The following is a 26,044-nucleotide window of genomic DNA, read 5'->3' on the forward strand; positions in this document are numbered from 1 at the left end:
GACCAAATTTGACCTATTCCTAAGCTGTGTGTCATACAACTTATACTCCATTTTTAGTAAAACTTTTATTTAGACAACAATGGGAAGCTAAGTTTCCATTATGTATACTTCCTGTTTGACGACAGACATACAGGAGCAAGGAGTGTTTGGCATTGTGATTAATTTTTACTAAGAAAATACATTTTAGAGAGCAGGAACATACCACACTGGTGTAATAAGCCACGAGGCATGGCTTCATCTGGAATTAGCTTTACCTTCTCAGACTTTCCCCCTTGTTTTAATATGCTGATTATGACAACGGATATTTAAATAGTTGAGTCTCTTTAGCTTTTCTTTTTCCCAGTGAAGAAAACCCACTTTCATTTATGTCATATTTCAGACAACATGGATAAATAACACGGTTACAAAAATAGCAAATGACCTTTATGGTTAGGTTTATCTCAAATGTAATCAAGGTGTCAGGCTGTCTGTGGAGCCTGAAAGTGTTTTCCTAAAAACACATTTTTTTTTAGATATTTTGCTAAATGCTAAAAAAAAAATGTGTTTTTTTTTTTGGACATAAGTCAGTATGTCTCTGAAAAATTGCTATGGATGAAGAAGTTTATATTGCCCGTGGTCCCTAACAAGCACCGCCACTCTCCGCAGCTCCTTATGTGGTTTCTGTGAACATCAGATGTGACAGAATGTGAACACCATGAATAACAAAAGAAGAGAAAAAAGGAGTGAGAAAAATATCAAAGTTACAAAAAAATAAAAGCTTTACTGGTCAAGTAAATAAACCTGGCTTCAACAAAAGCCATGAGATCTGTTTGTAATATGTGTGTGAGAATAGATTAACAAAATTCACGTATTTAGATAAATGTCATATGTCCTGTCTTTTTTACTGTTTGCCCTGTCACTTTCTATGTAGCAACATTGGAGTTAAAGGTTCATCTTTCCATCTACAGCAATAACACTTGCTTCCTTGGACATGGCGCACAAGTTTGTGCTTCTTGTGTGGCGAGTGTTCCCCAGGGGTGCTCTCCCCATTCTCCCTTTCTCAAGTTGAGTTTATAGTCCTTATAGCCATTGGGTTTACTGATAACCTTTTCTCTTGCTGTTGTTAATTGCTGGAAGTTTCATATTTGCACCATATGTCTAGGCTAGTTCTGGATGATGGGACTGATGTCACCTGTGAATCATGAGTTGAATGAAGAAAAACATTTCTTTGTGGCCTTGGCTGTCCATTGAATGGATAGAACGAATAGGGTATGCCGAGATAGAGAGGAAAAAAAAATCAGTCAGCTCCTAGGTCTGAAAATTATGAATTGGTCGCTAGAATTTATGAAAAGTGATGGTTCGGCTTGGAAGACATGGGCATATAAAAGCATGGAATGCTCACAGCTGAAATTATCTTTAAATGATAGAAATGGAAGTAAACATTTATTACCATTTCGTCAAGTGTGGCGCGACTCGCACTTGTGTTTCATTGTTAGGAATGGAGGTATGTGGAGGTGTGCACAGACCTTGAGACAGCTGTTTTGTAGTATTGCATACAGGCTAGCAGTTCATTGGAAACAGAGGAGACAAGCCTGAAGGATAGATCTTAGAAGAAGGCAATTCTTCATGCACAGCTTTTTGCCAATTCTAATTTGCTCTGAAATAAAAACCATGGAATACCAAAGTCAACGGAGGGAAAGGAAGTCATCCCGGAAAGGGTGGTGTCATTGTCCAGGATGATGTCAGGCAAAGTTCCACTTCCTCACTCAAGTCCGAAGGTGCTGGTTTCTTCTACTGCTGTTAGCAGCTTTTCATACAACATGGAGTATGAAGGGTATGGTGGGAGATCCAGCCGGTTGAAGCATGTATGTGCCCTGAAGGGAGGAGGAAACACTGGTCAGAATATTTTAAGGACTGCTTCTGGATACATCAATGACTCTAAAGGGGAATCAAAAGTGAGCCAGACAATGATTTAGGACAATCAAAGAACACATGGTGAACCATGGCCATCAGGAAACTGGAGGACCAGAAACAGTTATTAACTGCTATTTGTAAGAAAACTATACTGTAGTTACACTGTAACCACAGGAGCAAGCCAATGGCCAGCCCTTCGCCACTATCCTGATCTGAAGTTTAACTATGAACTTAGACGTGAAGGAGGCAGGAACATCATTAGTGCTAATGGATCATTGCTAAGCATCCTTGCCTCTCTCTCTAAGTTCTGGGCCTTGCTGAAGAGTTAACAATGCTCTGTAATTCTGAGATCCAATTCTCATGTCAGTTGTGCTCTGAGAGCCACATCAGGTGTGCTCTCAAATAAGCTTAGCTCCTCCATACCAAGACGCAGAACACACATCAACAAGAGCTTAAGTGACCCACTCCTAAGAACAGTTGAGTTGAAGAGTAAGTCCTTGTTCAAGCCTGGGTGGGGGGGTCTTCCCACCATTGCCATCCCTGCAGCCTTGCTCAGACTGGGCTTCCTTCTGCAGGTCCAGGGTCTGCACACTCACCAGTGTCTGCCCTCAACTAGCAATGTTCTTCCCTATTACATGGATAACACAGGTACAGGAACACCTATGTGGATATCCAGCAGAGAGTGGAGGATATAAAACCACACAGAGTCTTCCCTAATAGCTGTTTCCTGCCAGTGATTCTTTGGTTCTATGGAAACTTGATGCTGGTCCTTTGACAAAGCAAGGAGAGGAGTGTTTTGGTACAGCTGGAAGTTAATTTTATGCTTTTTTTTCCTCCCAGGTTGGGTGAGCGGTATGTTGAAATAGTGTTTATATATCAACCAGCACAAAAAAAAAAAGACATTAAGCTAAAACAAAATGAAACAAACCCACAAAATAAAAGCAAACTCATCACTCAAATTTTATTCGGGACATTAACTGTTTGAATTACAAGATCCCCTGGGGAAGTGTTTACAACCTATACCTGTGTTCTGAATTAAATAAATCAGAGTGTCAGGACAAGCCGACTCAGCACTCAGAATAGTGCAGATTCTTCAGAAGATAAAGAAAGGGATGAAGGAAGAGAGAAGGTGAGGTTTTCTGTTGCGGGAGAATCCGAGGAGAGCGTTGGTGTTTTGTCCACTCAATATCCAATCCTGTTTTGGGCAACAACTGCCTCCTTATCCTGTGTTCAGCCAGCCCCACCTTTTCCTGCCTGTCTCCCTCCACTGTAAGCTTTAAGGACTTTATTGGGAGAAAATGTGAAATAAATAGATATTAGAAGAGTTCTGTGTTCACCAAATGTCAGGAAGGCCCAGATTACTTCAAAGGAAGACAACTGAAGGGGCTGGAGAGATGGCTCAGAGGTTAAGAGCATGGCCTGCTCTTCCAAAGGTCCTGAGTTCAATTCCCAGCAACCACATGGTGGCTCACAACCATCTGTAATGAGGTCTGGTGCCCTCTTCTGGCCAGAAGGCATACACACAGACAGAATATTGTATACATATAATAAATAAATAAATATTTAAAAAGGAAGACAACTGAAATACTTTAGATACTATCATAATATTTGAAAGTAAAAACAAACTCAGAGAATTGGGCAGTGCAAAGATCACAGTGCTTTCCTCGGCGTTTAGAAAGACAGAAAGTTGTCTACCCACTGGCCTGTGGCTGACATAATTGGTGGTACAGTAAAACCCCAAGTATGCTTTTGGTGCTAGGTGAACTAGCCTGGAGTATGACCAGGCATCGGGGTTTTTCTCCTCTGGTCATTTTTATGGCTATTGTGAGTGTAAATGTAGAAAAGAATCCCATAGAGTAATTAGAACCATATTAATTCTATGGAGATAATTTGGGGGAATAAACAGATTTAGAAAGCAGCATGCACTCTGAATGCTCAGTGTCTTCACCGGCTGCTTCTGTTGAGTTCTTCAACCCCTTGGTTAGCCTCCCTAAATGAGGCCTAATTAGCATCCACAATGAGTTCAGTTAGATTCAGTGTTCCTATATGCGCCTCATACTTCAGTGGTGGGTTTTTATGTTTTGTTTTTCTTTTGAGACTGGGTTTTGCTGTGTACCCCTGGCTCTCCTGGAACTTGCTTTGTAGACCAGACAGGTCTCAAACTTAGACATTCACCTTCCTCTGCCTCTCAAGTGCTGGTATTAAAGTCGTGAGCCACCATGCCTGGCTTCTGGTGTGGTTCCTGCAGCTTGGTACTTGTGTTGGTGCTGGTTAGTGTAACAAGCAGGGAACCAAGGTTTTGGCACCCCCAATTCTAACTGCAGTCTAGTCACTTGTCAACTTTATGATCTTGGAAAGTCAGCTAATCTTTTTGGATCTCACTTTTTTCACCTGTGAATATGAACACATGCGATGTGCACTTCAAAAACAAAACACATAAACTCCTTTCATACTGTGAATCATAATTTCAATATAAGCTTTTCTATCTATCTATCTATCTATCTATCTATCTATCTATCTATCTATCTATCATCTATCTATCTATCTATCTATCTATCTATCTATCTATCTATCTATCTATCTATCTACTCTGTGTAGTTCTGGTTGTCCTGGAACTTGCCCTATAGTCCAGGCTAGTCCTGGACTCAGAGATCTGCCTGCCTCTGCCTCCTGAGAAACATCTCCTTAAAAACTATGATTGTGATAATTATTTTAGGAGCTGTATTGAACTTACGGTGACTTCAAACCTTACCTCTTTTTTCATAATTTACTGGAAAGTAAACCATTTGCTCATCATACTCAATGTTTTGAACACCATGGGATGGAGAACACTCAAATTTTACTCTGTTTAAGTCAATTTAAAGGTGTAGAATTTCAGGGTGGTTTGGGATTTGGCTTGTGCTAATGAGTTCACTGATTATTCTTGCAGTCCTTTACATAGCTGATTTCTCTGAATCTTCTCATTTTCCCAAGTTATCAATCAAAATGTTAACTAATACAGTGCCAAAGAAAAGTCTTGCTCACGTCCTCTAGACCACACCAAAGATGATAAAACCCAACAAGGGAGGGTTAGTTGGGACTCCAGTTGTGTATTTGTATCTTCTCTTCATGAAAATCATCTTCACTGTCTGTCTACAGCCCCATTGAAATGGGTATAGTCCTACCTCCTGCTGAAACAATATGTTTAGGTTTGACAACAACCTTTTGATTCCCACATGCAGAAACTTTGTATTTTAATCCTGTTCCTGCCTCAACCCTAACTCTTCCCAGATCCTCCCCATCTCTCTACCCAAGCAACTTTATATTATCTCTATCAGCCTTTTGAAAGAAATCTACCAAAACAAAAAAAAAAAACCTAATAAGACAAAATTGCCAAAACAAAATAGAATGACCCTCTTCCCCCTGCCACAAAAAAAAACTATGGAATTTATCTTGTGTTGGCTAACTGCTCGTGGCATGGGGCCTCTCCTGGAGTGTGGTTGATATACCCTGTGATGCTTCTTTGGAGAAAACTGATTTTCTCTTTGCCAGCTGGTACCACAAATAGCTTTTTGGTTAGAGTTGGGACCCCATGTCTACTTTCCCCTCTCAGTGATAGGACTACATCTTATTTGGACTTGTGAAAGTCTTGTGTGTGCTACCACAGTCTCTGTGAATTCATGTGTGTATCAATTCCATTGTGCTTTGTGGCGCCATCCATCCCTCTGGCTCTTACATGAATAACTTCTTCTTGTAGTAAATATGGGAATTAATACACAGACCCAAATCTGGGCAATGTGTAGAGAACACTCAGTTATAAATGGGACCAAATAGTCAGCCCTAAAATCATGTACACACAAGCAACACTAAATGAACTCAGGTGGTTATATTTCTATATATGTATGTAAGAGTAATAAAGAAAAAGAAATAATAAATCTGAGAGGGAAAAGGGAGACATTGGGGGCTGGAGAAAGAAAAGGGAAGAAAATGATGAGATTATATTTTAATTTAAAAAATCAAATTAAAATTCTAAAGGGAGATTATACATTCATTTCTGCAGGGAAAAAATTTAAAACCTAGGAAGTATACAACTCAAAAGCTTCAGGCATTCCCTGAAACTGATGCATGTAAGCAGTAAGGGCTGCTGAGAGATTCTCTCAGCTCAGCCAAGATGTCCTGAAGAGGCCGAGACTAACTGAGCTGCCTGGAACAAACACTTTCAAGCCTACTGAGCTACATGCAAGTTGTGCACTCCACATTTCTAGCCTTAGTGAGCCATTCTGCGGCGGGCTTTTGGTGATGCATCTGTCTGAGTCATTTCTGCTCCTGTAAGTAACCTCTTACTCACGTACTTCTAAGTATCTCCAATAAAAGTCATTGGCTCACAAAGTTGTACTTTGGTGGAATCATTACTTTGGTCTGTTTTCAGTTCTATATTTGGTGTGAGCAGACTTTGGTCAGTTCTTCTCAAGAATAGAATCACTAAGTACTCATCAACATCATAAGAACTGTCATATGAGGAAAGCACAGCAGTCTGGGAATATTAGATGAAAGCTATACTTCATTAATCATTCAATTATATAGATTTAGCTAAGGTATTTTGGTGCTGCTGAGGTTTATATATAGTATGCTCCCCAAAGGCCTATGTGCCAAAGACTCGAGCTCAACAGTGATGCTTTTGGGGAACAATAGGACTTTTAAGATGTGGCGCCTGTCTGGGTGGTAGTGACACACGCCTTTATACCCAGCACTTGGGAGGCAGAGGCAGGCGGATCTCTGTGTGTTTGAGGCCAACCTGGTCTACAAGACCTAGTTCCAGGACAGGCTCCAAATCTACAGAGAAACCTTGTCTCTAAAAACAAAAACAAACAAACAAAAAAACCAAAACAAACAAAAAAAAAAGATGTGGAGCCTAGTGGGAGGAAGTTAGGTCATTATGGAAATTTTCCTCAAACAGACCTTGACTATTTCTCTTTTTTCTTTCATTCTCTCCCTCTTCTACCCTAACTCTTTCTTCCAGGCATAAAGTAAAAAGGATTTTTCCCATTGTACTCTCCCATCATGATATATTGTACCCTCATTAATCCCAAAGCAACAGGGCCAGTCATGGGCTTAAAACCTCTAAACAGCCAAAATAACTTTTCCTCTTTTTAAATTAATTTATCCAAGAATTTATTACAATAATGGAAATCTAACTAACATAGATTGCCAGGTAGAGATAGATCTATATCAAATATGTATCTTTTCTAATTAGAAAATATGAAAAGAGGATAATGGGGGCCAGGCGCTGGAGCAGTAGCCGAGAGCTTTACATCCAGATCTGCTGGCAGCAGGCAGAGGCTGTGACTGGGCCTAGTGCGGGCTTTTTAAACTGCCAAGCCCACTCCAGTGACATATCTTGTCCAACAAGGCCACACCTCCTAACCCCTTCCAAACCATTCCACATATAAGCCTATGAGGGCTATTCTCATTCTAGCCACCAAAGAATCCATGTTTCTTATGTTTGTCAAAGCAGTATCTATACTAGAGTGCCTGCCCAGAGGTATTTCTAGTGATCCTTAATTTCTTGACCAAAAATATGCTACCCAGAGTGGAAAAAAGGACCAAGGAAGTCTTGGCACTGAAACTCATGGGGTAGGAAATTTAAATGCCTTTTAAAAAAATTTATAAAAGAATAGATATTTGATAGAATACTGTGTAGAAATCATTGTAGAGACCCAGGAATATACATGATTCCATCTCCACATATTTTAAGACTCATTGGAAAAAATACAACATATATAAAATATCTAACTCTCCTATGAAGTATCAAGTATGTGCTATAGATACATGCTATATGTTGGAGGGGTTATTTTGGGTTTCCAACATTTTTACAGTAATGATCTTGTCTCCCCCTTCCTCTATGTTAGATATTCCTCTAAAGAATATTTAAGTTGAGTTTTGCATGGATTGTCAGTCTACATTACTAGCACATGGACATCACAGCCAAAATCTGATCAACAATTAAAAGTTCACTAAGAATATAGTCTCAGCCCAAGTCTTAGAGGCACCTTACTTACATCTTTAACTAATAACTCAAAAACCAATGACTGGCAAGTAAGAATTCTGTCTTAAAAGATGATCACCCAAACTCAAATAGCAAAGCATGCAGGTTGGTGGGAGCTCTATACCTGGGAAGAGATGTAATTTTTCCCCACTTCTCAATGCAGAACCGTCGAAGTCCATTGCTTCCCCGCAAAGCCGCAAAGCCTTCATAGGGCACACTCGATGTTCCTGTCACAAACTGGAGTAATCTTAACCTCTGCTCATTATTGAACCGTTCCACTGCAGCCCAGAACCAGCGGATCACAAGGTGGCCGTCATGATAACCTGGTGAAAAAAAAGAGGTGGTGGTGAGGAGAAAGAAAATGTGGGGGAAGGAGGAAGAAACAGATGTGTTAACTGAACCATAGATTGGGGTCTTTTGATTCTGCTGATAATGGCATTTAGATAGGCAGGTCTAAACTAATGTATATAACTTGGTCAAGTTTTAAAACAAGCAGTTTTAGATAATAGCAATTTTACAAAAGAGCTGGGTATTTGAGAAGTTTCTTCTCAGGTATTTAAACAATTGCAATACAACCTAAAATAGCCCAGCCTTATATGAGTGTAAGTAAGGAACAAAAGGTTCAACAAAGACAGACCATCTGTGTTTTCTTTGTTCTGATGTCTTAGCTCTCGGAAACAATATAACATGGGAGAGTCTGGGCTTTAAGATCAGAGAGAGGGAACATGCAAAGCTGGCTGAAGACGATAGGTTCCCAGCAGTCACCACTGGCCCCCAAGAAAAGCTAGTATCCATCAAACAGCTGCTCTCTGAGTCACCCTGGGCTGGGGAGCTGCTTTAAGGCACCATTGAGGAGGCCAGGCTTGAGAGATACAATCATGACAAGGAAGAGGCATTCGAAGAGAAGGGAGACAATGTGGTAGAAACTGAGAAGCTTCGTGAAGGAAGCAGGAATGCGTTTGTGTAGTAGAGCAAAAAGAAAGGGTATTCTTAGCAGAAGAAATAGATAAGGAAAATGAGAAAAACCATGGGGCTTCAGAAGTCAGCTCACACAAGTTATCTGTAGAGTCTGGAGCTCAGGGGATGCTGGGACCTTAGGAGTCTTACTGGGTCAGCAGAATACTTAGGTCAGCAGTTTTCTTAACTGATATGCATGGCATTTCAAGTGGGTTTTACAACGAGTGATTGAAGGAGGTTGTTGTGGTGTCTGAAGCACGATTAATATATATATAATTAATATATATTAATATATATATATATATATATAGTATATATATATATAGAGAGAGAGAGAGAGAGAGAGAGAGAAATTGGGGTTTAACCTGAAGGTCAGAAAAGTAAAACAGCGAGCCACTGGCTCTTACTTTATCTCAGTCTGAAATGGTGATCCTACCTCCAAGAATCTCAGAATGAGCCTGAGCCTGAGAGCTGTCTCCTCCCATTTATAAACCTCTTTAATTCTGGGATTAAAGATGTGAGCCACTATTATCTAGTATTTCTATGGCAAAGTGTGTGGCTACTGGGATTAAAGGCGTGTTCACCACTCTCTGGTCTGTAAGGCTGCCAGGGTGGCTGTTTTACTCTCCCAACCCCCAGGCAGCTTTATTTATTAAAATACAAATGAAAGGCCACTCCAGGTGTCCCCCTTTTTTTCCCCCCTCTGTTATATTGGTTGGGATTTCTCTCTACTATTTTACCTAAAAAGAGGACTTTGAGGCTAAATCTTAACAAAGTCTTCTGTGAGTAATAAGACTGTGTTTTGGAGAAAGATAACGGTGTCTGGTCTGATGCAAGTGATGTTTGCAAGGGTACGGAGGTATCCATATTCTGCATTAAGGATTTCTTATACCAATCCCATGCTGAAATAGTATTTTGGACACATTAAACTAAAAGACATAGATTGCAGTTGCTTGTTTGTACTTTTTCTAATATGGCTATTAAAAAATTTAGTCAGTGCCAGGTGTGGTGGCACATGCAAAACTTAGGCTGCAGAGGCAGGAGGATCTTTGTGAGTTTGAGATCAGCTTGGTCTACATAGTGAGTTCCAAGTCAATCAAGGCTTTATAGTGAGACTATATCAAACAAATAAACAAAGCATATGTATGAAAGAAATTCAAAGTAACACACATGGTTCATATTCTTTTTCTACCATAGATGACTAATCTAAAGTGTCAGATGTTCTGGGCAATAATCCCTATAGTCAACATGGAATATTCATACTGTAAGAATCACAGTTTGTGTTGTTAAGAAATGGTGAATGTAATATGAACAGAAATGAGAGGCTTAGAATTTGATTCATTTTGATGTAGACCAAAGGAAACCTCACACATGACTCAGTAAATAATTTCTTAAATTATAAAGAGAGGGAGAGGGAGAGAGAGAGGGAGAGAGAGAGAGAGAGAGAGAGAGAGAGAGAGAGAGAAAAGAGGGAGAGAGAGATAAAGAGATAGAGAGAGAGGAGGGAGAGATAGAGAGATAAAGAGATAGAGATAGAGATAGATAGAGAGAGAGGAGGGAGAGAGGAGGGAGAGATAGAGAGATAAAGAGATAGAGAGAGAGAGAAAAGAGGGAGAGAGAGATAAAGAGATGAGAGAGGAGGGAGAGATAGAGAGATAAAGAGAATAGAAGATAGATGAGAGAGGGATGGCGAGAAGGAGGGAGAGATAGAGGAAGAGAGAGTAGAGAGAGAGAGAGGAGGAGAGGATATAGAGAGAGAGAATAGTTAGAACTCTGTGGAAGCAAGCATAGACTGAGGCAAAGCAGACTAAAATTGTCCAGGATTGTGAGAGATGTTTCTCTGACAGAAGCACAGGCTACTCAAGAGCTTACACACAGGATGTGTGTTGTCTGTGTGCTTTTACACAACCACGCCAGGGGGTTACTGTTGTCTGAAAGAAGTTCAGCTAGAAGTTGTGCAAATAACTATTTTGTACTGAAGTAAGGATAAGTCTTTGAAGGTTTAGAAAAGTGATAAACAGGGCTCGGGATACTCAGTGATACAGCATTTGCTGAGGAGGCACCAGGCCTTAAGTTTAATCCCCAGAACGGCAAATGTGTGAATTATGCAATGGATTACTACTTAGTTATACAAAGGAATGAAATACTGGATCATGCCAGAACATGGATGAATCTCAAAAAAGTACATTAAGTTGAAGAAGGCAGACACAGGGACCGTATTTTGTATGGCAGTACTTCTGTGATATTTCTAGAATTGTAAGTCCACAGAGACGGAGTAGAGATACCAGGTGTCTGAACATGGAAACGAGGGGTGAGAACAACTGCTTGATGGGTACAACCTTTCTTTAGACGATGAAAGTATTTTAGACTCAGGTAGAAGTCACTGCTACACAGAATTTTGAACGCACTAAATATTATTGAATTGTTTATTTTAGGATGGCCAGTTTTACACTGTATCAATTTTATTTCAACAATTTTTCTTTAAAACATTTCTTATCAAAAGTACTGCTGCTCACCTCCCCGGTACTCGGTGTTATTCCTCCAGTCGTTCAGGTCGATTTCGGCAGTACCAGCAATCACCAGCTCCAGCTCCCTTGCATCAAACACGGAGACGAGCCTCGAGTCTACCACCTGGAAGACAGTAGCATCAGCACATGAGGAGGCTGTAGCCATGGTTACCGCTGTTGCTGTCAGGCTGGGAAAGTGACTATCATTTACCACTTGCCTGTTGAAAGGCAGCCATTTTCAAATTCAAGATCATGGCGGTTCTCTTAACACTCATCTCTCCTATCTTACTCACGTGTTATAATCTTTACCCCCAGCTCTCTGGAGCCTTAAATGATGTAATTGCATTACAATCTCAAAATGAGATCACGAGGCCCTGAGGCAGGGTTAGTGCCCCTAGAGAAGACACACACAATCATTGTCCTTCCCATTGACAGGAGGCAAGAAGCTGTCACCTGGAGCCTGGGTCCTTATCAGCAATGGAATCTGCCAGCATCTTGATCTTGGACTTGCCCGTCTCTAAGACTGTGGGAAACGGATTCCTGGTGCTTAGAAGATGCCCAGTCTATGCTTTCTCCTTACAGAAGCCCCAGCAGTAGTCACTGATTAGCATCTTAGAACACAGTCCTTTGTGGGCTGGGAACAGAGGGAAAATCCCATGCTGCTTAGCATTTCAGACCCTTCCTGATTTCACTAACAATCCCGACTTGATTTTCTGAAGTCATATTTACGTTTTCAAGTTATATTGCATGTCTTTCTCATGAAATTGTTATGCATTTCTTGTAGCTCCCTCCCTTTCCCTCTTTCCCTGGTTTCTTTGCCCTCCCTGCTAAGGACTGGGCAGCCCTGTTGGGCAGAGCTCTGTGCTATGGCTTTCCATCTTCTGCCAGGTCCGCCAGGCTCAGCTGAATGCCTCCAGTGCTGCCCGCTTTGGACCAAGTGGTGGACACTGAATTAGAAAAGAAACGTCTAAACTGAATTTTTAAATTGAAGTATAACAACAGTTTTTGGGCGTGGGAAGTCTAGCAGCTGTCTGTCTTCTCAATTTCCTGCTCAGCCTGAGGACAGGTAGCAGAACAGACACTCAGCAGGAGAGGCTAGTACTCCCTAGTGCTTCTGCTTTGCTCGGCTGACTGAGGGAAACGCCACATCCGCATAGCTACCCAGGAAACGCCCGATGCTTCCTCACCTGGTACAACAGGGCCAAACCAATGACAATTCACTGAGAATATTTAACTTCTGACAGGGCTTGTATTCATGAAGAAGTCTGGCTGTTCAGCCATCCGGCTCAGCTACGCGTTCCACCCCCTCTGGGCGTGAGACCGTAAACCTTGCCTCTCTTTGCTTCTTTCTCTCTGTTCCGAGCTATTACGGTTTTGCTCCTCACTGAGCTCCAGGAGAGGCACAGGTTCCACAGCAAAGCGCTGTGGCCCACTTTCCTAGGTCACCAGGGGTCTTACCTCATAGAAGCCCCTCACCAAGGCCTCGGTCTGCTGCACCACACCGCGCTCCACCCGCCACTTCACCATCCTCTCAATGTACTCCTTTTTGTTCTTCTCAGTCACCTGCGTGTTGGCGCCTCCAGACTTCAGCTCTCTCTCTGTTACCTTGCAAGTAAACAGGAGGCTCGTTATGCCTATCAGTCAGCTTGTCTTCCGAGGAGACATTTTTGTTTAGGGCGACAGCACAAAAGGCCCTTTTCTTTCCCTGGAAGTTACCAGGAAAGTTTCGTTGTTGGAACCCCCATTTTTAAATATCTTAGAAGAGCTACACTCTCAACACTATGGCCAGGTGTTTGATGCCTCTGAATCTCAATTAGGGCAGCAGATTGCGGCTGTTACGCAGCAAGCTCTTCCTAGGGCACCCAATGAGAAGAAGAAAAGGAGAAGCAGGTAGAAAGGTTTGTTTTTCCAAGATGGCTGCAAACATGTCTAGGAAGCCGACCACGAAGGAGCAGAGCAGTCTCCACTCGGCATGCGCTCATGCATCAAAAGACAAACGCATCAACCGGGAGCTAGGATCTGTCTGCTGCTTCTCATGTACTAGAGATATAAAAATATACTCCATATGTTTTTCTAAGCTAACACACACATAAATATACACATAACACATACATATACAGCATATACGGTTTTTATCAGTTTAGATATCATTAACCCATCCTTTGCTGTTAGCAGTGTTTTTTATTTGTGTTTTATGACAGTCTGAGATTTGAATGACTGGAGAGTCTTCTACCCATTTGGCCAACAGATTTAATATTATATTAGTAAATTCTTGCAGCAAATACATGGGAAATTTCTTGCTATGTAGTATTGAGACCTACGTTACTGCATACTGGAGGACTAAGTGGATGTAGTAAAAGAACTATTACATAGTTTTGAAGATACAGAAATACCTTGTATCTTATAGTATATTTGGATTGTTTAATGATCCATGGTTACATTTGATTTTCAAAACCCCTGCATAGAGTAGAGCCATATCATATTGTAGAACCATCAAAGTGATGGAAGGAAGGAAGAGCCCCTGGCAGTGCTGTTCACAAAAGAAGTCCTGGGGCTGGGGAGGGGGCTCGGTAGGTGAGAACACTTGCTGCTCTTGCAGAGGACATTGGTTTGAACCGGTGAGATTCTTGTTATTTAATTTAAAAATAAAATCCCATTAATGTATGATTCAACACTCCTATACCTGAAATTGTTTATATGAGTACATGCGATACAAAAGGACTAGCAGTAGGGGCAAACTAGATCTCTGGTCACTAATGTCATTAGCAACACTACTCACAATAACCACCAGGATGACAGAAACAGATACTTGTTTAAACTATCTAGAGTAAAAAAAATCACAAAATAGAAATTACCTGGTATTTCCCAGGAATTAGGGGGTGGGAGGAATTAAAGGGTATGGTTTAATTGGTAGAGATTCAGTTTTGCAAGAAATTCTAGAAATTGGATGCCAAACGATGGGAATGCCCTTAAGAGGGCTGCAGTGTGCTCTTAAATACTTCTAAGATGGCTAAGCTTTGTTTTTCATCTTTAACCATAGCAAACAACAAAATGTCTTTTCCAAGTCCCACATCACACAAACCTGTCCAAAAACTTCTTCATTAACAGTGAAGGTGAGATCGAGAATATCTGTGATGTTATTGTCCTTCATCCACTGCAGACTTTGGTGGAATTCCTCATCTAAATATTCTAGGTCGCTCAAATCACAGGGCCTGGGAGAGTCAAAGGCAGCAAGAAAATGAGTGAACGAAGGTCTTCCAGACCTCATTCCAAACATGATTATGCTTATTTTCAATAAAGCACAATAGGTTTCATAATTACTTGATAATTCTGAATACATTGATGAAGCAGTAATTCAATAGTTTTAACTTATTTAATAGTTTCCCTTTGAAAAGAAACTACTAAAGTTTCAATAATAAAAAATGAAATAATTATTGACTCATAGGTAACTAAAACACAAGTCAGTTCTACTCAGCAATGTAACACAATGTTCACAATGTTACCATTTCTATATAAATGAACTAATGTCCATTATACAGTTTAGTTAATAGAGTAATTTCTTACACCTACATAAAGTCTCCCAATGCCTTTTTATTACACTAAAAAGTATGGAAAATGTATATTCACTCAGAACAAGAAATGGATGGAAACTTATTAGAAATGGTTGGAGCCAAACTGGCAAAAAGGCCAGAGACATAAGAAAGGTTGGCACTGTCATCCTGCAGAAAGCCTGGGCAGAATCATCCTACAGGACACTTACAGCTTCAGGAGTCCCTTGTAGAAGGGCCTTGTAAAAAAAGCATCCAGGAGATACTGATGGATCAGAGCCAGTCCCAGGATACGACCACTAAATCTGAACCTGCAACACAGATAAGGCAAGGGAAGCGTAAGAGTCAGTAGGAATTTACATTACTAAGTTATCTTAATTTGTACTATTTTTTTAAATTTGTATTTTTATTGAAGTTTTATTTATGGGAATAGAGGTTGAACCAAGGGCATCACATGTCCTAAACCATGTGCTGTACCACTGGGCATCCCTTCACCCAGTTCAATGAGTTCTGTATAGTATTCATCTTAAACAGCTCAATGAATCTGCCCATTGATGATATAAGGAGACATCAATTCTTCTTCATATTCTTTACCATAAACAACGGTCGTGTGGTTTGGATGTCCCAAACAAAACCTTCTGTGTTCCAAGATCAGACTACTGTTACTTATTTAAGAAGAGGAAATGCCTGAGGAAGGGAAATTGAGGAATCTGAAATATAAAACCCAAGTTAGATCCAAAGAGAACCTAGACCCAAGAAAATGGAAACCCGTCTCTCTGAACAATGTGCTGGGAGGTGGAGGCTTGACTATCAATCACAGATGGCAGTTAGTATTTAAAGACAGTGGGAGACAGTTCCATGCAATCACAATGTGATAACAGGGAACCTGACCGACCATTGTTATTCAGTATTGCCAGCTACACAAAGAACAATGTGATTGCTAGGAAGAACTGGTCGCGTAGACCCTGTCACCTACCGATATAAAGGCCCTTAATGATTTCAATCTTTGTTGAAGCAACTTGTTTTCTAGACATTTTTCTAGAGAACTGCTTGGCTGAGTTGCAAGGCTACCTGTAGCTTGCCCTCATGATTTGGCTGCTCTATGGAGTTTCCTGTCTCCCTGCTCTACCGTCCTGTGACTTACTTGCTATGAAGACTTTGCTCCTTCTGCCCCTAACTCCAAAACTGGGGTATACCTGTTTTCTTTTGAATTAGGTTTTCACCTAATCATGGCCTTTTCTGGCTCCAGAGGAGGTAGGTGGTGTATTGATGGATAAAGCCGCCACTATGGCTTAGGAGAGTCTATACCCAGTGCGGTTACAGTAGTCCTCCTTCCCAGTCATGTGACTCTTCCAAATGGGTTTGAGTCCTTAGAATTTGTCAGGAGCTGATTTTGCAGCTGTTTTTTGTGTTTGTATTCCTAAAGATACTACAGTATTTGCAAACTCTGAAGACAGTGTACATGGTTTTGAGGCAACTTCTTTACCAGGTGTTCATGCATCTGCCCTGACCCTTCAGCAATGGTGCTTGTAACATCATATTGGTGACATGACGATACAGGTGAAGATGATTAAGAAGGATAAATCAGAAATAAAAACAATGTAAACACATCTATAAATGCCCTCCTAAATTGCAAGGGCCTTTTAATGACCCAGGAAAGAAAAATGGTAACGACAGCACATAATAAGAATATGGAACACATAAATGCATTAATAGAGAATGTGTTTAAAGCTTAATGTTCAAAATTGAATACTCCAGCAAGTAAGTCCTTATTGAAAACTCTCTGTTAAGATCTATAGCCTGTTTGTAACTGGGTGTTTATACTTTGTACACAGGACTGTGGTTTGTATACCGCATGCTTTTGGATACTCGACTAGGAAGGTTCCAGTTGGGTCTAACCTAAAACGTATAGATGGCAAAGGAGGGGAGGGGAGGGGAGAAGAGAAGGGAGAGGAAACTAGTTGGTATGTAAAATAAATGAAAAATATTATTTAAATAAATTAAATTTTTAAAGAAAGATTCCAAGTCTGGACACTGGTGTTGGATAAATAATTAGTGGCTTATCCCTGGAGAAGACAAACTACTCTTAAGGGCAGAACCCATGACCAACACTAGATGGCTAACACAAAATGAACTCATTGGTATCTTTGGAGGTTCTTTGTCTCATAATGTTTTGTGAGGGTATTTTTCTCTTTTTTAAACCTTACAGTTTCTTATATATATATATTATGGCCTCTGGTTTTGTGTTTTCATGTAATTCCTGTGTATATCAATTTGGGTATCTCTGTGTCTATGTGGTTTTCATGCTTTTTCTTTGGCCTTTTTTTCTTCTGTTTGTTTGTTTTGTCTTTTTCTGGTTTGTTTGTTCTTGTTTTATCTTATTTTATTGTTATTCTTTAGGTACCTGTTTGTTTTCTAATGAGAGATAAAAAGTGTGGATTTGAATGGGAGGGGAGGTGAGCAGGATCTCAGAGGATTTGGGGGAAAGAAAACCATAATCAGAATATATTGCATGAAAAAAATCTTATTTTTGAGAAAAGAAAACTAGAAAAAAATATACCAAGGAGAAAACAAAATAAAAATATATTTTATGAACAAATTGTAAATAAAAAATATATTAGAAACACAAAAGTGTCATGTTTGGGTGTTGAGTTGACAAGGAGCAGACTTGTGATGGCTAATCCTGAAGGTTAGCTTGATGGGGTTTGGAAGCATCTGGGAGACAGACTTCTGAGCTTGTCTGTAGGGCATTTATAGAGAGATTTAAATGAGGTGGGAAGACACAAGCTGAATGTGATTGTTCTACATGGGGGATGCTGGACTTAACTAGAGAGGGGAAAACAAGCAGAGGATAAGCATCCATCTCTCTCTGCTCCCTGATTGTAGGGCAACGTGATCAAATGCCTCACATTCTTGCCCCATGTTCCCTGTGATGAGCTGCACCCTCAAACTGTGAGCAGAAAACCACCCTTACTTTCTTATTTTTACCTGGTATTTTTTTCTCACAACAGTGAGAAAAGTAACAACACATGTAGGAATTCTCAATAAATTCTTTCAATAACAGTATAGATTAGCTTCTTCAGAAAGGTGTCGGTGTTAGTCATCTGCAGAACTCCAAAGGACCTCCTAACCCCAGTGAGATTTTTCAAGTCAGACCTGGGTGATGCAGCAGGGAACTAACTGTCTCTGACTAGAGTTCTGTGTGGATTTCTATGATGTGGGTGTCCCCTCTGTGTGCTGTGATTACCATTAATGAATAAAGAAACTGCTTTAGACCTATAGCAAGGTAGAACTTAGGTAGGCAGGGAAAGCCAGGCTGTATGCTGGGAGGGAAGAGGGGTGGAGTAAGGAGAAGTCATTGAGCCACTGCCCAGAGTCAGACATGCCAAACTTTGCCGGTAAGCCACTGCCACTTGGCGATACACAGATTAATGGAGATGGGTTTAAATTAATATATAAGAGTTAGCCAATAAGAGCTAGAGCTAATGGACCAAAGAGTGATTTAATTAAATAGTTTCTGTGTGATTATTTGGGTCTAAGCTAGCTGGGTGGCCAGAAAGAACAAGCAGCTTCCTCCTACATTTCTAGAGGCTTCAAAAACAACACGTAAGTGATCAAGTCCACAGAGCTGCACAGACTGGCAGATCCTGAGCTTTGCACACATATCCATAATTGGTAATAGAATTTCTTATTAGAAGCCAATGAAAACAACACCGAATTTTTTAAATCTGAAGGATGTATAGAGGTCATCTGATACAGGGACTTTATTTACCATAAGATACAAATTCAGTGCTAAAGGCATACTGGCTGAAGGTAAGAGCGTTTTAAAACCATGAATAGCTCTGAGAAGCATTCAGCAGCACATCTGTGATTTCATTGACATTCTTAATTTTTGAAATCTATACCTTCTAGGAGTATTTTAAGTAGACAATTAGGGTATCTTATACCAATTGACAGTTGTTATAACATCAGTGCCTTTGGTAATTTATCTTCTGTTCTCTATAGCTGTCATTTACTTTTATGATCCAACCATTCCTGGCTGACTGCTCCATATCAGTTACTGGAGAGAAATTCCGCTAACTTTTGACTAAGAAAGAGAGCAATTTTTAACCACATGAGTCAAGATTAGGGAGCTTACCATTCAAGATAGTTTTCTACAAACGCCGACATGGGGCTGATCTGCACCGTGTAAGTGTCATTTGCTGAATACTCAAAGAGTCCATAGTAAGGGTTGAAGAGCTCCTGAGACAAAAGGAAGAAGAACTCTCGAGAAGGGCCACTGTAGTCCAGGCTGCAAAGGAAACACAGGTCCAGGAAGTTCACCTTTGTGAGAGTTTCTTATCCAGATCCTAGCAAGGTCTTTCAGGTATGGGGCCCGAAAAACAGAGAGCAGTCTCTCCTCTTTATAGCGAACTCCAAGTGGAGACATCAATTTATAGTAGAAAATGAAGGTGTAGTAATTGTTTTGTTGTTGTTGTTTGTGTGCTTGTTTCTTGAGACAAGGTTTCTCTATGTAGTCCTGGCTATTCTGGAACTCACTCTGTAGAACAGGCTGGCCTTGAACTCACAGAGATCCACCTGCCACTGCCTCCCAAGTGCTTTGATTAAAGGTGTGGGCTACCACTGCCTAGCCATGGTTTGGGATATTTTTAAACAAATGTCTATGAATAAACTCTTGTGATAGTTTTCTTCAAACTTCCCCCTTTCAGTCATCAAATATCTATAGGACAAAACACTGATGGCCCATTACAAACAAGGCCTTATGTGGAGCATAGGAAAAATTTCCTGCAAAAGTATATGTTTTTGTGTGTGTATGTGTGTGTTGTATGTTTTTATGTATATATACATACAACCTTATAAGTGTATCTTCATTTGCCTTTTAGATAGTTACATTATATACTTAGGTGATTCATGAAGTCACAAAACGCACACAAGGTCTTTGGTATATAATTTGATATATCCATTTTGGAAGGAAGCAGTTTCCCCTTCCCTCAGGAATTTACTCCACCTACAAAGTAAATATCCAGCGTTTCAGAATTTTAATTTGTACTATACTTTGGTCATGGGATCTCAGACTCTGGGACATGGCAATAGTTCTTTTTTTCTTTTTCTTTTCTTTCTTTTTTCTTTAAAGAGCAAGGCTTGACAACGCCTGGGAAAAGCTTACTGATAAGCTACGCTCTGAGTTACTTTAGACCAATATTTACAGCTCCTCTATTCTTTCCTGAGAGAAATTACCCCTCACTCCTGGGATTTGATTTCCCCACACTGATCTATCTGCATGAAGCTCCCAGTGCCTCACCCCTCCTCTCCAACAAAGGTGATGTAGAGCTTGTTTCTCTGGAGCTCCTTCCGGGAGTATGCCATCACCTGGTTGAAGGTCCCCTCCAGCAAGTGGTCTCGGCGGATAATGAGCCTGAGAATAAAAGGTGTTGGTGAACAGAAGCATTGAAGTGGGTGCTGAGCACTGTTGTATGTGAGCCGTGGGTGCTCATTATGTATGGCTTCACTCATTGGCTTCTCTAATGAGAGAGGAGTGAACAAGAGAGAGGTTCTATTAGTCTGGTACTGGGTTTGACACATTCAAGTTACTGGCACACAAAGGATATATGAACATACGGATGCTTATCTTTGCACATTCTCAACTGCGTTTAAAAATGTTTTCCTGTCAATTGGTATCCTGTCTCTTAGTTTAGGAGTTGTCTTCAATTAGGATTTTAAGTTTGAGCTCAGCTTTTCAGCTAAAATAACAAACCCAGGGTTTAGGTAACACCTATTCTACTTGGACTTCCTTGCAAAGTTGCTAAGCTTCCACAAATCTGTGAAATGAATTAAAATTTGCCTCGATTATTTATTATTATTGGTTTTCAGAAAGGTTCTTTATATAATAGTCCCGGCTGTCCTGGAGCTAGCTCTTGTAGACCAGGCTGGTCTCGAATCATACCTGAACACTTTTTTCTTTTCTCTTCCAACTTTCTTTTTTTTATTTTTTTTTTCTCTCATGGTTTATTTTTTTTTATATTTCAAAAATTTCCATCCCCTCCTCCTCCCCCCTTCCCCTCCCCTCCTTCTCCCCCTTCCCTCCCCCTCCCCCTCCACCCCTACCTCCCCTCCCTCCCTCTCAAGGCCAAGGAGCCATCAGGGTTCCCCACTCTATGCTAAGGACCAAGGTCCTCCCAACTCCCCCCAGGTCCAGGAGGTGATCGACCACGCTGAGAAGGCTCCCCACAGAGCCCATCCATGCAGAAGAATCAGAGCCAGCGCCATTGTCCTTTTGCTTCTCAGTCAGCCCCCACTGTTGGCCACATTCAGAGAGACAGGTTTGGTCGCATGATCCATCAGTCCCATTCCAACTGGAGTTGGTGATCTCCCATTAGTTCTGTCCCACTGTCTCCATGAGTGAACGCACCCCTCACGTTCCTGACTTTCTCCCTCATGTTCTCTCTCCTTCTGCTCCTCATCAGGACCTTGGGAGCTCAGGCCGGTGCTCCAATGTTCTTCCAACTTTCTAATTTCCCCATTCCTCTCTTTCAGGCCATTAAGTGTTACCATATTGGTATATATAATATTCAATGATGCAAGCGGTGAATAGATAAGAAAGGCTATTCCCTTAATTTAGGGCCAAATATTAGGTACTCACTTAATTTTACCGGGGCCCTGACCAAATCCTTGGCTTCCAGTTTTCGGTTAGTAGAATTGCGTAGCTTAGCTTCAAAATCCCTTCGGTATGGTGAAGGGGCTCTTGCGCTGGCTCTCTGTAAACCTGTAGAGAGAAGCAGACAGTCCATGGTCGTCTTTCTTGTCCAAGAACCAATGTGCAGACTGAGAGCAGGGCAAGTGCCCCCCGGAGCAGGATCCTAGCCCTTGTGGGCAGGCATCTAAGGAGTCGCTGTCATTGCCGCCACTCACAGTTACTTCTATATTAAACTGAAGTAAAATAGGAAAGTAAAAAAAATAAATGGATTCTGATGGGAATGCTTTTATCTTCCTCTGAAATTATTTAAGTTGTGTTTCTATTAAAAGCACCTCCATGGAAATTACCTTGACTTGCTTAGTACTGGGGTAATTTGAGAGTATTAACATAAAATGAACTAAATACAAGTTTTCTGGTAAGCTGCCGTAAGAAGACTAGAGGCAGCATGAGGCAAGAGGCCCTTCGGCATGTGCACTTTCCATGCCTCTACACTGACACTAATGCTGGAAGAAAAGAAACATGCTGAGACACGAGGTCTCAAGGATTTAGGGGTTCATGTTAGATCAACATTTAATAAACTGTGTTAACTGAATATGGAAGCTGTGGAGAAGTTTTCTGAACACACAACTACCAAAAGTTAATTCAAAACCAAACGGATCCTCGGTGCATCCTGCAGTCCCTCTCCTGTGTGTTCCAGAACATTGTGGCGGCCTTGGTCTGGACACACCACACGTACACTCTGCCCCACCCCCACCCACCCATGCTCACTCTCACATGAACAAGCATGGGAAGATTCCTAGAATCATTACTTAGAAATAATAAGGTTTGATTTCAGTGCTTCACTTGGGCATGATAGAACACCCCTGTAATCTCAGTATCCTGGAGCTGGAACAAGATAGTCATGAACTTGAGGCTAGCTTGGGTTAACTAATTCAGCTCTATCTCATTCCTTTCTCAATCATCTAGAAACATGAACAAGTCCCATTGTCGCTTGGGGAAAATCATAAAAACAGCCAGAAGTTTGTCAACATTAATTTAGAGTGTATTGTTGATTAGAAAACTGAATGGGATGAAGAGAGAACCACACACAGAAACACAGAAGAGAACACACACACACACACACACACACACAGCTATCTTGAATTCCCTTTCAGTTGGGAATGAAAACACACATGAGCACTAGATGACATCAGGCCAGAATTTCAAGTTACCTGGGGGAGTTCTGAGGTGAGGAGCAGGGTGAACAGCGGGGAGAGAAGCTTATACCCAGGGTTGGAAGGCAGATTGCAGGGGGACATAGGACATGATCTCTTCTTCAAAGAGACTATGAAGGTTAAAAAGAGGAAAGTTAGTTGTTTGTCCCATGAGAAAGTATGCACAGTTTGTAGAAGAGCAGTTAGAATTCCCACTTGCAAATTCTCTGGGTTTTGAATCTTTATTAGCCTCATCATAAAGTCTCCATCAAGAACTTTACAGCCCCAGTGCTGTCTGGTTGTGCATTCAGTGATAAGGATGCACATCAAGGACTGTCAAGTCTGTCAATCAAGGACAGAAGCTCTACTTCTAAGATCTAGAACAAATGGAAAGTGTTTGGCTCTCATCCTTTTTAGGGTGCCAAACACTTTTCCAACTTCCCCACCCATCCTCTATGGTAGCTTTCTAAGGTTTCAGGTCCAACACCTTACCTCAGCAAAATGACCAGATCTGCATCACAGGACAGTTTCTCCAGCCCATGGTTACCCTCTGTCCGAATATAGTGGATTTTCTCCCTAGAACCAAATTTGAAAAGAAAATGAGAATTACATAGCAACCAGGAAGCCAGGAATACATAAATAATTCAGATTTATTTTTTTATCCCTTTTTGCAAATGACTAACAACATTCCCCAGTGCATTCTGGTGAATTTCACAGTGCTCAAGGTCATCTGAATTTTCAGGAAGCTTTATAAGGGGTGACTTTTCTGAGATTCACACAAGAGTCAGAAGTTGAGGAGGCCAAGTAAAGTCAGAGTCTGGTTGAGACAGACAAGAATGGAGTAAGGCCGGGGGAGCTGTGAAAAGACGTCTCTTGGCTTAAGGCACATTGGAAGCCACAGGAGGACAAGGGGGAAGGCTGTCTCAAGAGAAATCTTGTAGAAAGTGTATAATGCCATGCTGAGAACAGAGGGAACCAAGCCCTTAGAACTATAAGGGCATCCCAGATTTAGTGAAAACATAGACCTCAATCTATCTTTCTTTAGTTACAGCTTACCCATTCTGATCTCCAGTTCTAATCTGGAAAATTATTTCAAGAAAGTCTATAGGTAGGAAGTATTTATTTTGCTCAAATCAAGTTTCAATTTGCTTCCCTGATAATACCAACACCACTACTTGTTCTATATATGTGTGCTCTGAATGAGTTAAAGTTTGCCTTTTGCAGTTAAATTTGACAAAAATTTAAGAATTGATTTATTTTTACATATTTAACTTTTAATTTAAAATTTTATTTTGATATAAATAAGACACATGTGTTAATTAAGATAGAAATACAAGGAGACCTTATATACCCTTCATTTAGTTTACCTCAGTAGGGAATATTGCCAAAATATCATTGTTTTTTCTCTGACAATGACTTCATATATATGAGCATTTTTACTTAAGCTTTCAATTTCATGTCTTTTTTTGAGAATTTAATTTATGAGTACTGTAGTTATATCATTTCCACCTCTCTCTTCCCCCCACTCCAATGGCTCCTATGCATCTCCACACTCTCTCAAATTGAAGACTTTTTCTTTAACTAGTATTGCAGAATGGAGATTCTTTAAGGTAAGGGGCTTCTACTAAAATGCACAAAATGTTGCCTTGGGATCCAACCTCAACAGAGGTAAAGTATCACTGCAGTAATTGCTATAAGCCAAACCTAGGGGTGTTCACAGTGGCTTCTCTAACTGGGGCTTAGAAAATAAAACAGGGTGGTCTATAAACTTTTCAGGAAGTGAAAGAAGCCTATCTCCTTAACTATCTACTTAAAAGTACATTTAATACATGTAAGTAAGTCAGTGCATAAATATTTATATATAATTTAAATGAAAATTTTCTCATCTAGGCTGCAATGCTCCCTTGAGAATCAAAGACCATCTAACAACCACCTACTCAAACCAGGCATAGAAGCCCTCTTTTGAGTTGTTGGCCAGGATTGTCCAAGAGATTCCCAAAACACAGGTAATTGCTACTGCCCTTGGTTGTCTTGCAGAGGGGTGGAAGGTAAGCCCAATTGCTAGAGACACCACATGTTCTTCTGAAATGTGGACCCTAGGGCCTTGAGATAGATCTGACCTGAAAGCTTCCTTCCTGAGCACTAGCTTTCATGGTTCCAGAAATCACCACCAAAGTTTCCAAAGGAGGAAAGCAACCAACAGTTCTACCCAGGTCTGATGCCTTTGAACCACAACAAGGACCAGCATGGCATGATAATCCTAAGGTTATGGGTCACTCATACTTTGGTGGTAAGCAGAAGTGTATAATTGGACTTGAGAACCTGGCCAACAACAGGGAAATTGTGCTGGGACGGACATCAGTGTGGTAAAGAGGAAGCCCACAGAGTTGGAAGAGAAGCTTTGACAGCTATATATCTTACAGAAGATCAAACACTAGAGTATATAAAGTACTTAAACAGGCAAAAAAATCAAATGAACCATTTAAAAATGGGCCTGGGACATGAACAAAGAATTTTTCAAAAGAAGAAATATATAGGATAAAGGATATAGGATAAAGAAAAAGGATAAGTGTAAACAGAGACTGCTTGTTCCTTTCCTGGCCACCCAGACCCAAATAATCACACAAAACTATATTAATTACAACACTGTTTGGCCAACAGCTTAGGCATATTCCTAGGTAGCTCTTACATCTTAAATCAACTCATTTCTATTTATTAATTATTATTTATTAATTATTATTTCTATTATTAATTATTATTGCTACTAGGCTATGACTTATCAGTAAGGTTCTGGCATCTTTCTCCTTCAGAAGCTACATGGTTGTCTGCCTGATTTGCCATTTTTTCTCCCTATATTCAGTTTAGTTTTCCTGCCTATCTATATTCTGCCCTGCCTTAGGCCAAAGCAGCTTCTTTATTAAATAATGGTATAAAATATATTCACAGCATTCAGAGGGGAATCCCACATCATCTCCCCTTTTCTGTCTAAATAAAAGGAAAGTTTTAACTTTAACATAGTAAATTTTACATATAACCAAAACAGGTATCAAGCCAAGGATTATAATTAAAAATATTTCTTTGTGAGTCTAAAGTTTTATAATTTATCTTTTTTATCATAACTAAGGAAAACTATAGCTATAACTGTCTATCTTCAACTCCATCAAAGACCCCAGAAGGATATGATATTGCTGTGGGAACTCCTTCAGCCAATTAGCCTTTAAGATACC

General features: G+C 40.5%; 1 protein-coding gene across 1 annotated transcript in view; it reads right to left on the reverse strand.

Annotated features, from left to right (window-relative positions):
• Positions 1 to 1,741: 1,741 nt before the first annotated feature.
• Positions 1,742 to 26,044, reverse strand: part of Hecw1 (HECT, C2 and WW domain containing E3 ubiquitin protein ligase 1) — a 123,810-nt gene continuing 99,507 nt past the window's right edge. The window contains 13 exon segments of the mRNA XM_038334596.1: positions 1,742 to 1,853; positions 8,043 to 8,241; positions 11,392 to 11,506; positions 12,841 to 12,987; positions 14,465 to 14,594; positions 15,143 to 15,241; positions 19,069 to 19,221; positions 20,233 to 20,346; positions 21,571 to 21,601; positions 21,604 to 21,696; positions 22,840 to 22,891; positions 22,894 to 22,948; positions 23,310 to 23,393. Of these exon segments, the coding sequence (XP_038190524.1) occupies positions 1,742 to 1,853; positions 8,043 to 8,241; positions 11,392 to 11,506; positions 12,841 to 12,987; positions 14,465 to 14,594; positions 15,143 to 15,241; positions 19,069 to 19,221; positions 20,233 to 20,346; positions 21,571 to 21,601; positions 21,604 to 21,696; positions 22,840 to 22,891; positions 22,894 to 22,948; positions 23,310 to 23,393 (1,384 nt within the window).

The sequence above is a fragment of the Arvicola amphibius genome, chromosome 6, assembly GCF_903992535.2.
Source record: "Arvicola amphibius chromosome 6, mArvAmp1.2, whole genome shotgun sequence".
Lineage (NCBI taxonomy): Eukaryota > Metazoa > Chordata > Mammalia > Rodentia > Cricetidae > Arvicola > Arvicola amphibius.